Source organism: Saimiri boliviensis, chromosome 6 (assembly GCF_048565385.1).
Source record: "Saimiri boliviensis isolate mSaiBol1 chromosome 6, mSaiBol1.pri, whole genome shotgun sequence".
Taxonomy (NCBI): domain Eukaryota; kingdom Metazoa; phylum Chordata; class Mammalia; order Primates; family Cebidae; genus Saimiri; species Saimiri boliviensis.
In genome coordinates this window covers 17,094,631-17,107,610 of record NC_133454.1, presented here as the reverse complement: position 1 = coordinate 17,107,610, position 12,980 = coordinate 17,094,631, and the positions used below count along the sequence as shown (strand labels likewise).

General features: G+C 35.3%; 2 protein-coding genes across 17 annotated transcripts in view; one reads left to right on the top strand and one right to left on the bottom strand.

The window, feature by feature from the left end:
- DLG2 (discs large MAGUK scaffold protein 2) overlaps positions 1-12,980 on the bottom strand; it is a 2,103,224-nt gene that overhangs the window by 888,409 nt on the left and 1,201,835 nt on the right. The window lies entirely within an intron of this gene.
- LOC120360965 (large ribosomal subunit protein eL42-like) lies at positions 6,016-6,411 on the top strand. Its single transcript, XM_039462204.2, has one exon. The coding sequence runs from the start codon at positions 6,020-6,022 to the stop codon at positions 6,338-6,340; it is 321 nt and encodes a 106-aa protein (XP_039318138.1). The 5' UTR covers positions 6,016-6,019; the 3' UTR covers positions 6,341-6,411.

The following is a 12,980-nucleotide window of genomic DNA, read 5'->3' as shown; positions in this document are numbered from 1 at the left end:
ACCTGATTTTCCCAGCATCTTACATCCTGTCCAAATGTGTCACTATTCAATAAATATTTTCTGAATGTTATAGCTGAGTTAGATCAGTTAGAATCCCATTGAAGTATCACTAAGTCAAAACTAGGTTGTCAATACTTCATGTGAAAAGTTCACTTCATTTTCAAAGAGAATGATTAAGTGAGCACTGAGGACCCGACATAGGGACAAAAGTAGAAAGATGGGGAAGTTTGACAAAATCAGGGGATTTAGGGCATTAAAAGAGAAGGGCTAAAGCACCTAAGATGAATGCTTGAGACTCAGTTTTTGTTTGTTTGTTTGTTCTTGGTTTTGGTGGGGAAAGCCATCTATCCATTTCTATAGCAGGAAAATGTAATTATCACAAATGTACATAATAAAGACCAGCTTTTGCTGGGCACTGAATGAAAGGCTTTGATGTACTACTGTTCGTTCACGAACCTTTATTGAGTATCCACCATATGTGAGGCATCACAATCTGAATCATGAAGTGTATATGCTAGCAAGAAAACAGAGAACAACCCAACCAACAAAGAAACCTGAGGCAGCAGAACATAGTTGTTAAGAGTACGGCATCTGGAAACAAGACTATCTGGCCCTAAATGCTTACTTGACAACTTGCTAACTGTGTGAATTTGGGTAAGTAACATAACTGCTCTGTGCCTTATTCTCTTACCTATAAAATGATATTAATTATAATCATCCTTCTGATTTATACTAAAGACTAAATGAGTTAAAAAGGTATAAAGAGCTTACAGGAGAGTCTGGAAAGTAGCAAATATTGTTATTAAGAAATAGTATCATTGATGCCTTTTTATTATAATTATTATTATCAATAACCTCTATAAAGAATGCTCAAAGGAGGATTAAGGGAAAGAGGATCAGACAATGCCAGGGTAGAAAAAGAATTTAGAAAGAGGTAATTTAGATAAAGGGACCTGGGTAAGTATTTTTAAAAAGATGACATTTCAGCAAGTGACATACATGAAGTGCCAGAATAAGTCCTGTGAATATTTGGAGCGGACTATTCCAAAGAGAGAAGAACAATTGCTATAAAGGTTAAGGGCCACTGAGTGGAAATCAGCTTGGCTTGATGTGATCAAGAAAGAGTACAAGAATTGCAGTGATGAGAAATGCGTGGGCAAAGAAGAGAATGTAGGTGGAGTAAGAGGTGAGGTAGGAGAGGTGAGAAAAGAGTAATAATGAATTTGGAGTCTCATGAGCCTCCAAAGGAATCAGATTTTACCTGAGATTGAGAGAAAGCCACCAAAAGGCTATGAGAAGAGACACAACACCGTCTGGACGTCTTTTTTAAAAGATAGCTCTGGCTGCATGTAATAGTAAACTACAGAGGGATAAGAGACATAGCAGGCAAGTCCTGTTGTGTCATTTAACCCACACATCAACATATGAGGTATACACCATAAGCCTTGGAAACATAATGTATCAAAAGGCACACAGATGTTTTGACTCTAAGCCCATGTGTACCTTCCTCTCCTCAGGAAAGCTTTCAGGAACCTCCCTGACCAGGTCAGATAATCCTATTACATGTTTTCAATGCAGCGTTTTCCTCTCCTTCACAGAACCTATCACAGTTTAATTTTATATGGTTGAGTGATTATGTATTTTATGTCTAAGAGCAATGGCAGTGCTTGTGTCCCCAGGGCCTATCTAGCACATACATAAGGTGCTCAGGAATTATTTGTTCAGTGAATGAATAAACCGTACTGCCAAAAGTAGAGGGGGCAGAATGAGAGATCTGTGAGTAAATATGATAACGACATGAATAAATAAAAAACTGAATTTAACACAGTAACAACAAAGACACACTATTCCTAATTGCTTCTTTTTTAAATATAAGTATTATTTTTCAAATTATTATTAGTAAGAGAAACAAGGCAAATACAAACAAATTATTTTTAAATCATTTTTTAAATGAAGGCAATAAATGAAACACATAAGAGTCTAAAATTTCTTAATGTACAGGAGAGTTATTGTAATGATTTTCTAGAAGTTGGCTCCACCTAGAATTAAAACCTTAGTATATATACTTACTTGGAAACAGACAAAAATGAAATAAAAAGAATTTTAAATATACTTTTATAATACTACTGTAATATTAGCAATGACAATTACTCATTTTCATCATGCTTTTTAATCTACAAATATCTGCTGCATATAGTATTTCATTGCTCATTAGAAGGTAATCAACATTTCAGCCACCACTGAAACACATACATATGTGCAGGCACACATACATACTAATGCACACTTTCTAAATCATTTCTGCAGCTATCCCCTTTGCAGTGGCCTTGATAAAAGCTGACTGAGGCATTTTATTAAATGCAGCCCTCATTAAGACTTGGCATTATTTGAAGCTACTATCAGATGATGCTGAGCTCAGTAAGGGCACCTGTTCTTAGAACTTCTATCTTCATCACACAGCAAGTCCCAGTCTTATTTTTTTTTTTTTTTTTGAAGCTGAGACTAAAAGCAAACCTACTTTCATACTTTCATTGCTATGTGAAACAAATTTTCATGCCTTCATTTTCTTTCTTTGTGCCACGTAGTAAGTAGATAAAAACAATTCCCTGTTTTCAACTCTAACACCTCTGAAATTAAGCCCTGGGGAAGCTAGAGGTAACTCTGAGGTGGTAACTTCTCTCTAAGTTATTGGGAAAAATAACTCTATGAACCATCTAGGAACAAACACCTGGCTATTATCACACACACGCATATTAAATGGCTGCTGGAACACAGTGAAGAGGTGGGGCATAGTGTCAGGAAATGTTCTGTTTCAGCTCTTACAAATAGGACACACTCAGTTCTATAAATGAATGACTTATGTGTAATATCATTAAAACAAAAAAGTAATAATCATTTACCGGATACTAAGTTTGCTGTATAACAACTCATTAAACCCTAACAACAATCTATCAGACATTATTAACCTCCAAATCCCATTTCTACACACACACAAAAAATTGAGGGACCTATGAATTAAGCAACTTATCCAAGGCCATGCAGCTGGAAAATAAGAAAGGCAAGATTTCAACCCAGATCATTTCTCTTACATTGTTCTTTCTAGTTTCTCAGTTTCATAGGAGAGAGATACAGCATGTCAGGTTGGTGTGAAGACATGAGCATGTGAGTATATATAACAACAGGCAGAAAAATTAGAACTTAAAGCCAGGAATATCTGGACCCAAAATTTAACCTCCATGGCCAAGAAAACAATTTCATTTACAATACAATATGTCTTGCTAGACTGAATAAACCTTTAAACATATTCTTTTTTTTTGGATAATCACAATTTTTCTCTAAGTTTGACCGAGGAACAAATTTATTCTAAAGAAATGGTAAAACTGAGAAATGAATCAATATGCTGTTGTTCTGATCTGTTAACTCCCTGGTTGTGCTGTATTTCTTAGCAAATCTCAATGAAGCCGACTTATCCTTAATCTTAACACTCCATCTCTGTTACATATATTAACTCTTACGGTTCACTGCAGAATTACTGAGGAATTGGTTGGCTTAAAATTCATTAACGGTGCCCTGAAGGTATGAAAGAGTTAATACATTTCCGGACATATTTACTGTTATTAGCAAAGGTTATGCGACCTAAAAATTATTACCTAGGGTATCTGGAATTTAGCTTTTTCAAGTGAAAAAAAGTTCAATGACTTTCAGAGAGCTTATGAAACTAAGGACAAACAATTCTCGTATTTTAGGAAATCCCCAAGGTTTCTTACAAATGACTCTTCCTAAAGTGATGTCAAAAATAGTACTTATTACACTTTGGGCTTCTACTCCAATTTAGCTAGTCTTTCCTATGGTTGAGTGAGGAATAAAATGACACCTTTTCTTCTTAAGGATATTAGAGCTTCCTATGGCTCCTCGCACCAAGATAATAGATTATCCTATCATTAATCTATTGAGATAATAGATTATCCTATTATGCTTTCTCCACAGTAATATACTTGGTTTTAAATCTTTGCAGTTCAGTTCATCAAACTCTGTTAATTAACATTTTACAGTTAATTTTCTGATATATTTAATGAGTTAATTCTTAAGACAAGAGAAAAAAAATCAGCTTCTAAAGCTCTTATTCAAAGAAAATGCAGTTGGTAAGGCAATCTATTCTAGTTTCTGAATGTGTAATTTTACCCAACACCCCAAAACTATTAATGGGATGAAATCAATGGTGCAGGTGAACAGGTATCTTTTCAATGAAAGGAAACAAAATAAATATGCCTGTGAAAGGAGATTAATATTAGGAAAATATGAAGAGAGAGAAAATGTCTTATAGCAAAATTATCTCAATTTTTTAAAGAAGTTCAATTCTAAAGAATAATGTGATTATATGGGTAGAAGGCTTGAAAAGTAAAGGTTTTAAGTAGACAATCAAAGGAACAGAAAAGGAAACTGGGTAAATTCAAATACATTATTAAATCCAATTTGAGGGCCGAATTTCTACTTATACTTTCAAGGCCCAACTAAGATGTCACATCCTCCTGAATTAGCTACTAGGGAAATTGCCCACCAACAATAAATAACTGGAAAATAAGAAAAACACATATGATTCAACAATTTTCAGTCATCTGATGTCTGTATGATCCATGAGGGAAGGGAAATAAATAAAGTGAGCTCCACTATTGCTCTAGCTTACTGACTGGAGGCAGTTTTCAGGAAAGAGAAAGAACTATGGGACCCAAACAGGGTCTAGTTTCTCCAATGCATTGAGAAATCAGAAATTGGAGTTTATGATAGCCATGGCAGGGAAAATTTGTGGGCAGAATACCAGGGTCAAAGGATAAGAATAAGTATCATGAAGAGACAGAGAATGCAAGTGTGAGTTATGTAATCAGTTTCTGATTATGACCCATAATTAGGAAAAAAAATCAATTAATACAGAAATGACAGAGATAATAAAATAGACAAGTAAGAATGTTTAAGAAGTGAATTTTTAAAATGTGCTTTATGTATGTAAAAAAATGTGTAGAAAAACATAAACAAGATGAAGAGTATGATGAGAGAAATGGAAGATTTTTAATGAATGAAATGAAAGATAAAAAAGAATATCTAAAATGAAAAATACAGAACATGGGATCAACCACAGATGAAGATGCTGCAGAAGAAAACCAGTGAACTCAAAGAAATAGTGATGGAAACTGTTTAAAACACAGAGATTTCAAAAGATTGGAACAAAATGAATAGACAGCCAATGATATGCTGAATGATACCAAGTGGATTCCTAGAAAGTGGGAAGGAAAAGAAACATTATTTAAAGAAATAATGACCAATAATTTTCCACATTTGATAACTATAAATCCACAGATCTAAGAAGCTCAAACACCCCAGGCAGAATATACATAAAGAAAATCATACATTATGGTCAAATTGCTGAAAACCAAAGATGGAGTGAAAAACATCAAAAGCAGCCAGAAAAGGAAAAGCTTACTTTCGATACAGAAGAACAAAGGATGACAGCAACTCCTCCTCATAAATAACTATTCAGATCATATGGCAGTAGATGATGTCACATCTTTAAAGTATTAAAAGAGAAGGACTGTCAATGTAGAATTCTATACTCTGCAAACATATCATTTAAAAATGACAAAAGCTTATAATGTTCATTGCCAGCAAATCTGTACTACAATAAATATCAAAGGAAGATTTGTGGGCAAAGAAAAATAACAATAGAGGAAATGTATATCTATACATGGAATTTGCAGTTGCAACAAATAAATGAAGAACATTAGAAATGATCAATGTCCAGGTACTTAATTTTTGTCTCATTTTTAATCCCTTTAAAATATCAATGATTTAAAGCAAAAATGATAATAATCTATTATATGACCTACATAGATAAAATTATGCATAAGAGGCATGTGCAGAGTTAAAAGGATATTATTTCCCCTTTTAGGTGAGAGCTGTGCGAAGCAAGGATCCCAGACACTGTTTCTAGTTTTCATCACATAGACAGACCAGCCCTTCTGCAAAGATGGTCAATGTACCTAAAACCTCAAGAACCTTCTGTAAGAAGTGTGGCAAGCATCAGCCTCACAAAGTGACACAATATAAGAAGTGGAAGGATTCATTGTATGCCCAGGGAAAGAGGTGCTATGATCAGAAGCAGAGTGGCTATGGTGGGCAGACGAAGTCAATTTTCCGGAAGAAGGCTAAGACCACAAAGAAGACTGTGCTTAGTCTGGAATGTGTTGAGCCTAACTGCAGATGCAATAGGATGCTGGTCATTAAGAGATGCAGGCATTTTGAGCTGGGAGGAGATAAGAAGAGAAAAGGCCACGTGATCCAGTTCTAAACTTTGGGATATTTTTCTTTTAATTTTGAAAAGAAAATGTTAAAGCCATAGAAAAATTACCTGTAGGAAAATAAATACAGTGTTATTTTTATGCAAAAAAGTATAGTATTGTGAGTTTCTAGTATTATATGTGAAGTGGTATAATATTATTTAAAGATAGACTCTGATAAATTGTATAAACCCTAAAGAAAGCACATAAAAGAAGAAGAAATATAGGTAATAAGCCAACAGTTGATCTAAAATGGAATTGTAAGAAGGCTCAACTCAAAAGGTATCAAGGAAAATGGGAGAAAAGAACAGAGGTTAGCAGTAAAAAGCAAGTAGCAAGACAATACATTTAAATTTTAGCACATTAATAATTTTATCAAATAAAAGTAGTCTAAACTCTTCAATTAAAAGGTGGAGATCGATGGATTGAATAAAAAAGCAAGACCTACTAGAAACTAAACTTAAATATAAAGACACAGTATAAACAACACATCAGTTGAAATTCTGTAAGAATATAGGCTCTATCTAATTCAACATGTATTTCTCATGTCCAATTCAGTACTAGCACTCAGAATCTACTAAAAATTATTCCTTGAAAGAGCAAATGCCTTCAAAAAGCAGTCTAAGGAGAAAGTCAAATTGTCTGTATTTGCAGACAACATATAATACACTTAGAAGTATATTATATGTATAAATAGAAGTATATAATATATTTCTAAACATGATAATATATTTAGAAGACTCCATTGTCTCAGCCCCAAATCTCCTGAAACTGATAAGCAACTTCAGCAGTCTCAGGATACAAAATCAATGTGCAAAAATCACAAGCATTCCTATACACCAATAACAGACTTAAAGAGAGCCAAATTAAGAATGAACTGCCATTCACAATTGCTACAAAGTGAATAAAATATCTAGGAATACAACTAACAAGGAACGTAAAGGACCTCTTCAAGGAGAAACTACAAACCACTGCTCAACAAAATAAGAGAGGCCAAAAACAGATAGAGAAGCATTCCATGCTCATGGTTAGGAAGAATCAATATTGTGAAAATGACCATACTGCCCAAAGTAATTTACAGATTCAATGCTATCCCCATCAAGCTACCAATGACCTTCACAGAACTGGAAAAGAACACCTTAAACTTCATATAGAACCAAACGAGAGCCCACATAGCCAAGTCAATTCTAAGCAAAAAGAACAAAGCTGGAGGCATCACACTACCAGACTTCAAACTATACTACAAGGCTACAGTAATCAAAACAACGTGGTACTGGTACCAAAACAGAGATATAGAACAATGGAACAGAACAGAGGCTTCAAAGGCAATGCCACACATCTACAACCATCTGATATTTGATAAACCTGACAAAAACAAGCAATGGGGAAACGATTCCCTGTTTAACAAATGGTGTTGGGAAAACTGGCAAGCCATGTGCAGAAAGCAGAAACTGGACCCCTTCCTGACACCTTACACCAAAATTAACTCCAGATGGATTAAAGACTTAAATATAAGACTTAACACCATAAAAACCCTAGAAGAAAACCTAAGCAAAACCATTCAGGACATAGGCATAAGCAAGGACTTCATGACTAAAACACCAAAAGCATTGGCAACAAAAGCTGAAATAGACAGATGGGACCTAATCAAACTCCACAGCTTCTGCACAGCAAAAGAAACAGCATTAGAGTGAATCAGCAACCAATAAAATGGGAAAAAATTTTTGGAATCTATCCATCTGACAAAGGGCTAATATACAAAATCTACAAAGAAGTAAAACAGATTTGCAAGAAAACAACAAACAAGCCCATTCAAAAGTTGGCAAAGGATAGGGCAGACACTTTACAAAAGAAGACATATATGAGGACAACAAACATGAAAAAATGCTCATCACTGGTCATTAGAGAAATGCAAATTAAAACTACACTGAGATACCACTTCACACCAGTCAGAATGGTGATCATTAAAAAATCTGGAGACAACAGATGCTGGAGAGGATGTGGAGAAATAGGAACACTTTCACACTATTGATGGAAGTGTAAATTAGTTCAACCATTGTGGAAGACAGTGTGGTGATTCCTCAAGGACCTAGAAATTCCATTTGAGGCCGGGCGCGGGGGCTCAAGCCTGTAATCCCAGCACTTTGGGAGGCCGAGGCGGGTGGATCACAAGGTCAGAGATCGAGACCATCCTGGTCAACATGGTGAAACCCCGTCTCTACTAAAAATACAAAAAAGTAGCTGGGCATGGTGGCATATGCCTGTAATCCAAGCTACTCAGGAGGCTGAGGCAGGAGAATTGCCTGAACCCAGGAGGTGGAGGTTGCGGTGAGCTGAGATTGCGCCATTGTACTCCAGCCTGGGTAACAAGAGCGAAACTCCGTCTCAAAAAAAAAAAAAAAAAAAAAAAAAAGAAATTCCATTTGAACCAGCAATCCCATTACTGGGTATATATCCAAAGGATTGTAAATTATTCTGCTATAAGGACACATGCACACAAATGTTCACTGCGGCACTGTTTACAATAGCAAAGACTTGGAAACAACCCAAATGCCCACTGATGATAGACTGGACAGGGAAAATGTGGCACATATACACCATGGAATACTACGCAGCTATAAAAAACTATGAGATCGTGTCGTTTATAGGGACATGCATGAACCTGGAAACCATCATTCTCAGCAAAGTGACACAAGAACAGAAAATCAAACACTGCATGTTCTCACTCATAGGTGGGAGTTGAATAATGACAACACACGGACACAGGGAGGGGAGCAACACATACTCTGGGGTCTGTTGGGGGGAAATATGGAAGGGACAGCAGTGGGTGGGGAGTTAGGGAGGGATAAACAGGGGGAGAAATGCCAGATATAGGTGATGGGAAGGAAGGCAGCAAAGCACACTGCCATGTGTGTACCTATGCAACAATCTTACATGTTCTTCACATGTACCGCAAAATCTAAAATGCAATAAAAAAATAAAAATAAAAATAAAGCAGTCTAAGGATAACTCTAAGAAATCCCTGGTGAAATAATGACTTCCTACAAATTAGTAGGTTCATAAGAAAAGTTTTTATGACAGCCACTTTTTTAAAAATCAGGATTTTAATTAGAAGACTTCACATGTCTTGCAGGTGTTTATTTTATGGATAATTTATCTCCCTCACCTGAAAACCAGAATTCAAATAATCTTCTAAGTTGAGGATCAGCAGTGTTTTTTCAATAGAGGACAAAATAGTAAATATTTCAGGCTTTACTGGCCATATGATTTTTGTGGTAACTACTCAACTCTGCCACTGTAGCATGAAAGGAGCCAGAGACGATATAGAAATGAATGGCATGGCTGTGTACCAATGAAACTTTATTTACAAAACCAGCATTGGGGCAGACTTGGTCCATGAACTACAGTTGTCACATCCCAGTCAAGCAGGGTAATTGTTTGAAGTTTCTATGGCTGTGCTAGGGTTTTAATGTCTGTTCCCTCTGAAATTCATATTAAAATTTAGTCCCTAATGTAACAATAATAAGAGCTGAGGCCTTTAAGAGATTATTGGGTCACACATAGATTAATGGATTATGGGTTAATGAATTAATGGGTTATCATGGGAATTGATTATTTATCACAATAAAAGTCTGTTAAAAACTGAGTTTGGCTCTCAGGGTACCCCTCTTGCCCTGTGATGCCTTCTCCTATGCAATGACACAGCAAGTTGACCTCATCAGAAACTAACCAGATGCAGCAACCTGATTCTGGACTTCTCAGCCTCCAGAACTGTGACCAATTTATTTTCTTTATAAATTACCCAGTCTCAGATATTCAGTTACAGCAAGAGAAAATGGATTAAGACATTATGTTATCCATTCCTTAAATGATACATTTATCACTACTCGAGAAAGCTTTGATCAGAGCTAGTAATAGATGCACACATCTCTTTATTTATACTTACCCTGTACCTACATTTTCTGATTAATGCAAGTAGAAAAGATCTCAGACACTGACAGGTAATTTTCTTTCTGTACCCAAGATCTCCAATGCTGTTTTGTGCTTTTACTGTATTTCCAGTCTATGCAGCTAGTGACTTGGAAAACAATTCTAAACTATAAAAATGCCTAATGTTACCACTATCAGCTCTTATCATTTTTCAACGGGACAGAAGGTTTGGTCAATTGTATTGATGTACAACACATAATATATGTTGTTTTAATCTGCTCAATCTACTTTTTAAAAATATTTTATTTTAGCTTTTTTCCAGCATATCACAACTTTCTATCTCGCAGTCTTATAATTCTCTCATCTTTGTAAAATTACTAATAAAAAACATGTCTTCTACATTTGCTTATTCTTCATGGATTTCTCTGTAAACATTCTTCCAAGACAAGGATTTGAGGTTTCAAGATAAATGGTCACTAAAAATAGATTATGCTCAAACCATCTACTCTAAGTAAACATGTCTTCTATTTAAAGCAAATTGCTCATTCAGAGAAAATGGTACAATTCATAAAGGAAAATCACGTATTTGGTGTTAACATGTGGTCTAAGTTAGATATTAGGATTTCAGGCTTTAGATGCATCCTGGTGGTATTTATTAGTGGCAATGTGACACTAGGTGAGTTATTTAGTTATTATTTTTCTGTCTTATTATCTATTAAATGTGCAAACAAGGTATACCTCATTAAAGATGTGAGATTAAATGAGATAACATATGAAAAGCTTAATAGCTGCTTTATAGTAAGTACTCAATAAATATTGTGTTATTTTTTTAATTGTATGTGTTTGAAATGCAATAAATATTCAGCAAGTAAGAGATATAAAAAGCGCATTTGTCTATAATCTATAACTAGTATCATACCAATTATTTTTATTCCCGGAGTCCAATATACTGCATAACTACTAGCTACTCGAAATATTGTTTTTTGAAATTGAAGTTCATTACTTCTCCACATGAGGCATTTTATTCACAATGTAATGGCTTTGCCTTGTTAAATCATGTATCCCTTCCATTAGCCAAGAGGATGATTTGAAATTTCCAATTTGATTTCTCCCAAATTTACATTTTTATACTGCAATATGGCAGATGTTTTATACATTACATAATTTAGATAAGTTTATTTAAATACACAAATCTCTGAATTTAGGTATTATTATCTTAACTTAGAAATGAATAAAACATAGCTCCAGAGACCTTCTTCCAGCCACAACAGTTGGTTTGGAAATTAGGTTCCTACCAATTATTCACGACTTCAACAGGAATGGGAAGAAAATGTTAATATTTCACATGCATTAAAATACTTCATTTATTAGATCTCATGACAAGAGGTTGAGACAGATGTGACCACATCTACTTTTCAGATGAGGAAACTGAGGCTAACAGAGGCTAACTTGTTCAATATTATACAAAGCTTTTCTTGGAGGGAGGAGAGTGAGGCAGACATACACACGAATAATAGCTTCATTTACTTTAACTGTTCTGTTGAAAGTTGGCCCCTCAAGTAACTTGGCACTTGGCTCTCTACTCAGTCAGGCATTTTCCTGAGGCAATAAAGTCTTCATGCCGCAGACATGCTTGGAGCATTAAAAAAAAAAAGCACTTCTGAAATTTTATAATGGGATGTAAAGATTGCTGGATGGAACTGCTGTATAGAACCCTTTACTGAGAAAGCCCAGTGTCAGACATGCTAACAAGGAACACAGTCTGAGGATCATAAGAAAGGATATGAAACATGTATTGATTGCTGACCATGTGCCAGGAGCATGCAGATACATTTGATATTCACAACAATATAAGGGGTAAACTTTATCCCTTCACCTTACTGATGGGGAAACTGACATTCAGAGAAGCTATCTCACTTGTTCAAGGTCCTTCTGCTGGTAAACAATAGAACAAGCTTTTGAATCTATGCTTTTACTAAAACACCGCAAATCAACAATATAAATAATCAGAATAATGCCGAAGAGAGATGATATTTATCTCTTCTTCTTGAGATGAAGATGTATTATCTTACAAGGAAGAGGTTATCCCTTCTTTCTTGGCAATAATGCTTTTCCTCATATGCATATTACAGTTGTCTGACATACACAATCCATTCACAGACTTTAACAGTTCTACAGATCTGAGCTGCCTTTCACCTAAGAGTGGTATAGGGAGAAGTTATATTTTTCTCAACTTCATTAGGTACTTAAAATCCTTGTGAAAATTTGAAATATTCATTTAAAAGCGGAAAAATAAACTTTGTAGTTATGCCTTTAAAATCCACCCTCTCCAAGGATTCTCCTAGTTTTCCCCAATTTGAAATAAAGGAAGTGGCAGGGTAACAGTAGGAAGTTTGCAGGGTCTAAGTTCTAGCACACTAGCTGCTGATTAAATGATTTGAGAAATCACATATCCACATAGGATTTTTTGGAGGGTTGAGTGTGATGCTGAAAGTGAAGGGCCTACCAGTGTGTGGTACACGGTAGGGCCTCAGAAAGCATCAAATCCTTCCTTTTATCACTATGAGAAAGATAAGACAGGTTTCTTTTCGATGAGCATTAATAATGTATGTATCTTCTTCCGCAAGAGCACTATTTCTGGAAAGCAGTGTCTGACTCCTTACCACCTATTATGTCTCTACATTATAGGTTCATTATAGGTGTTCAAGAAATTATTGGTGA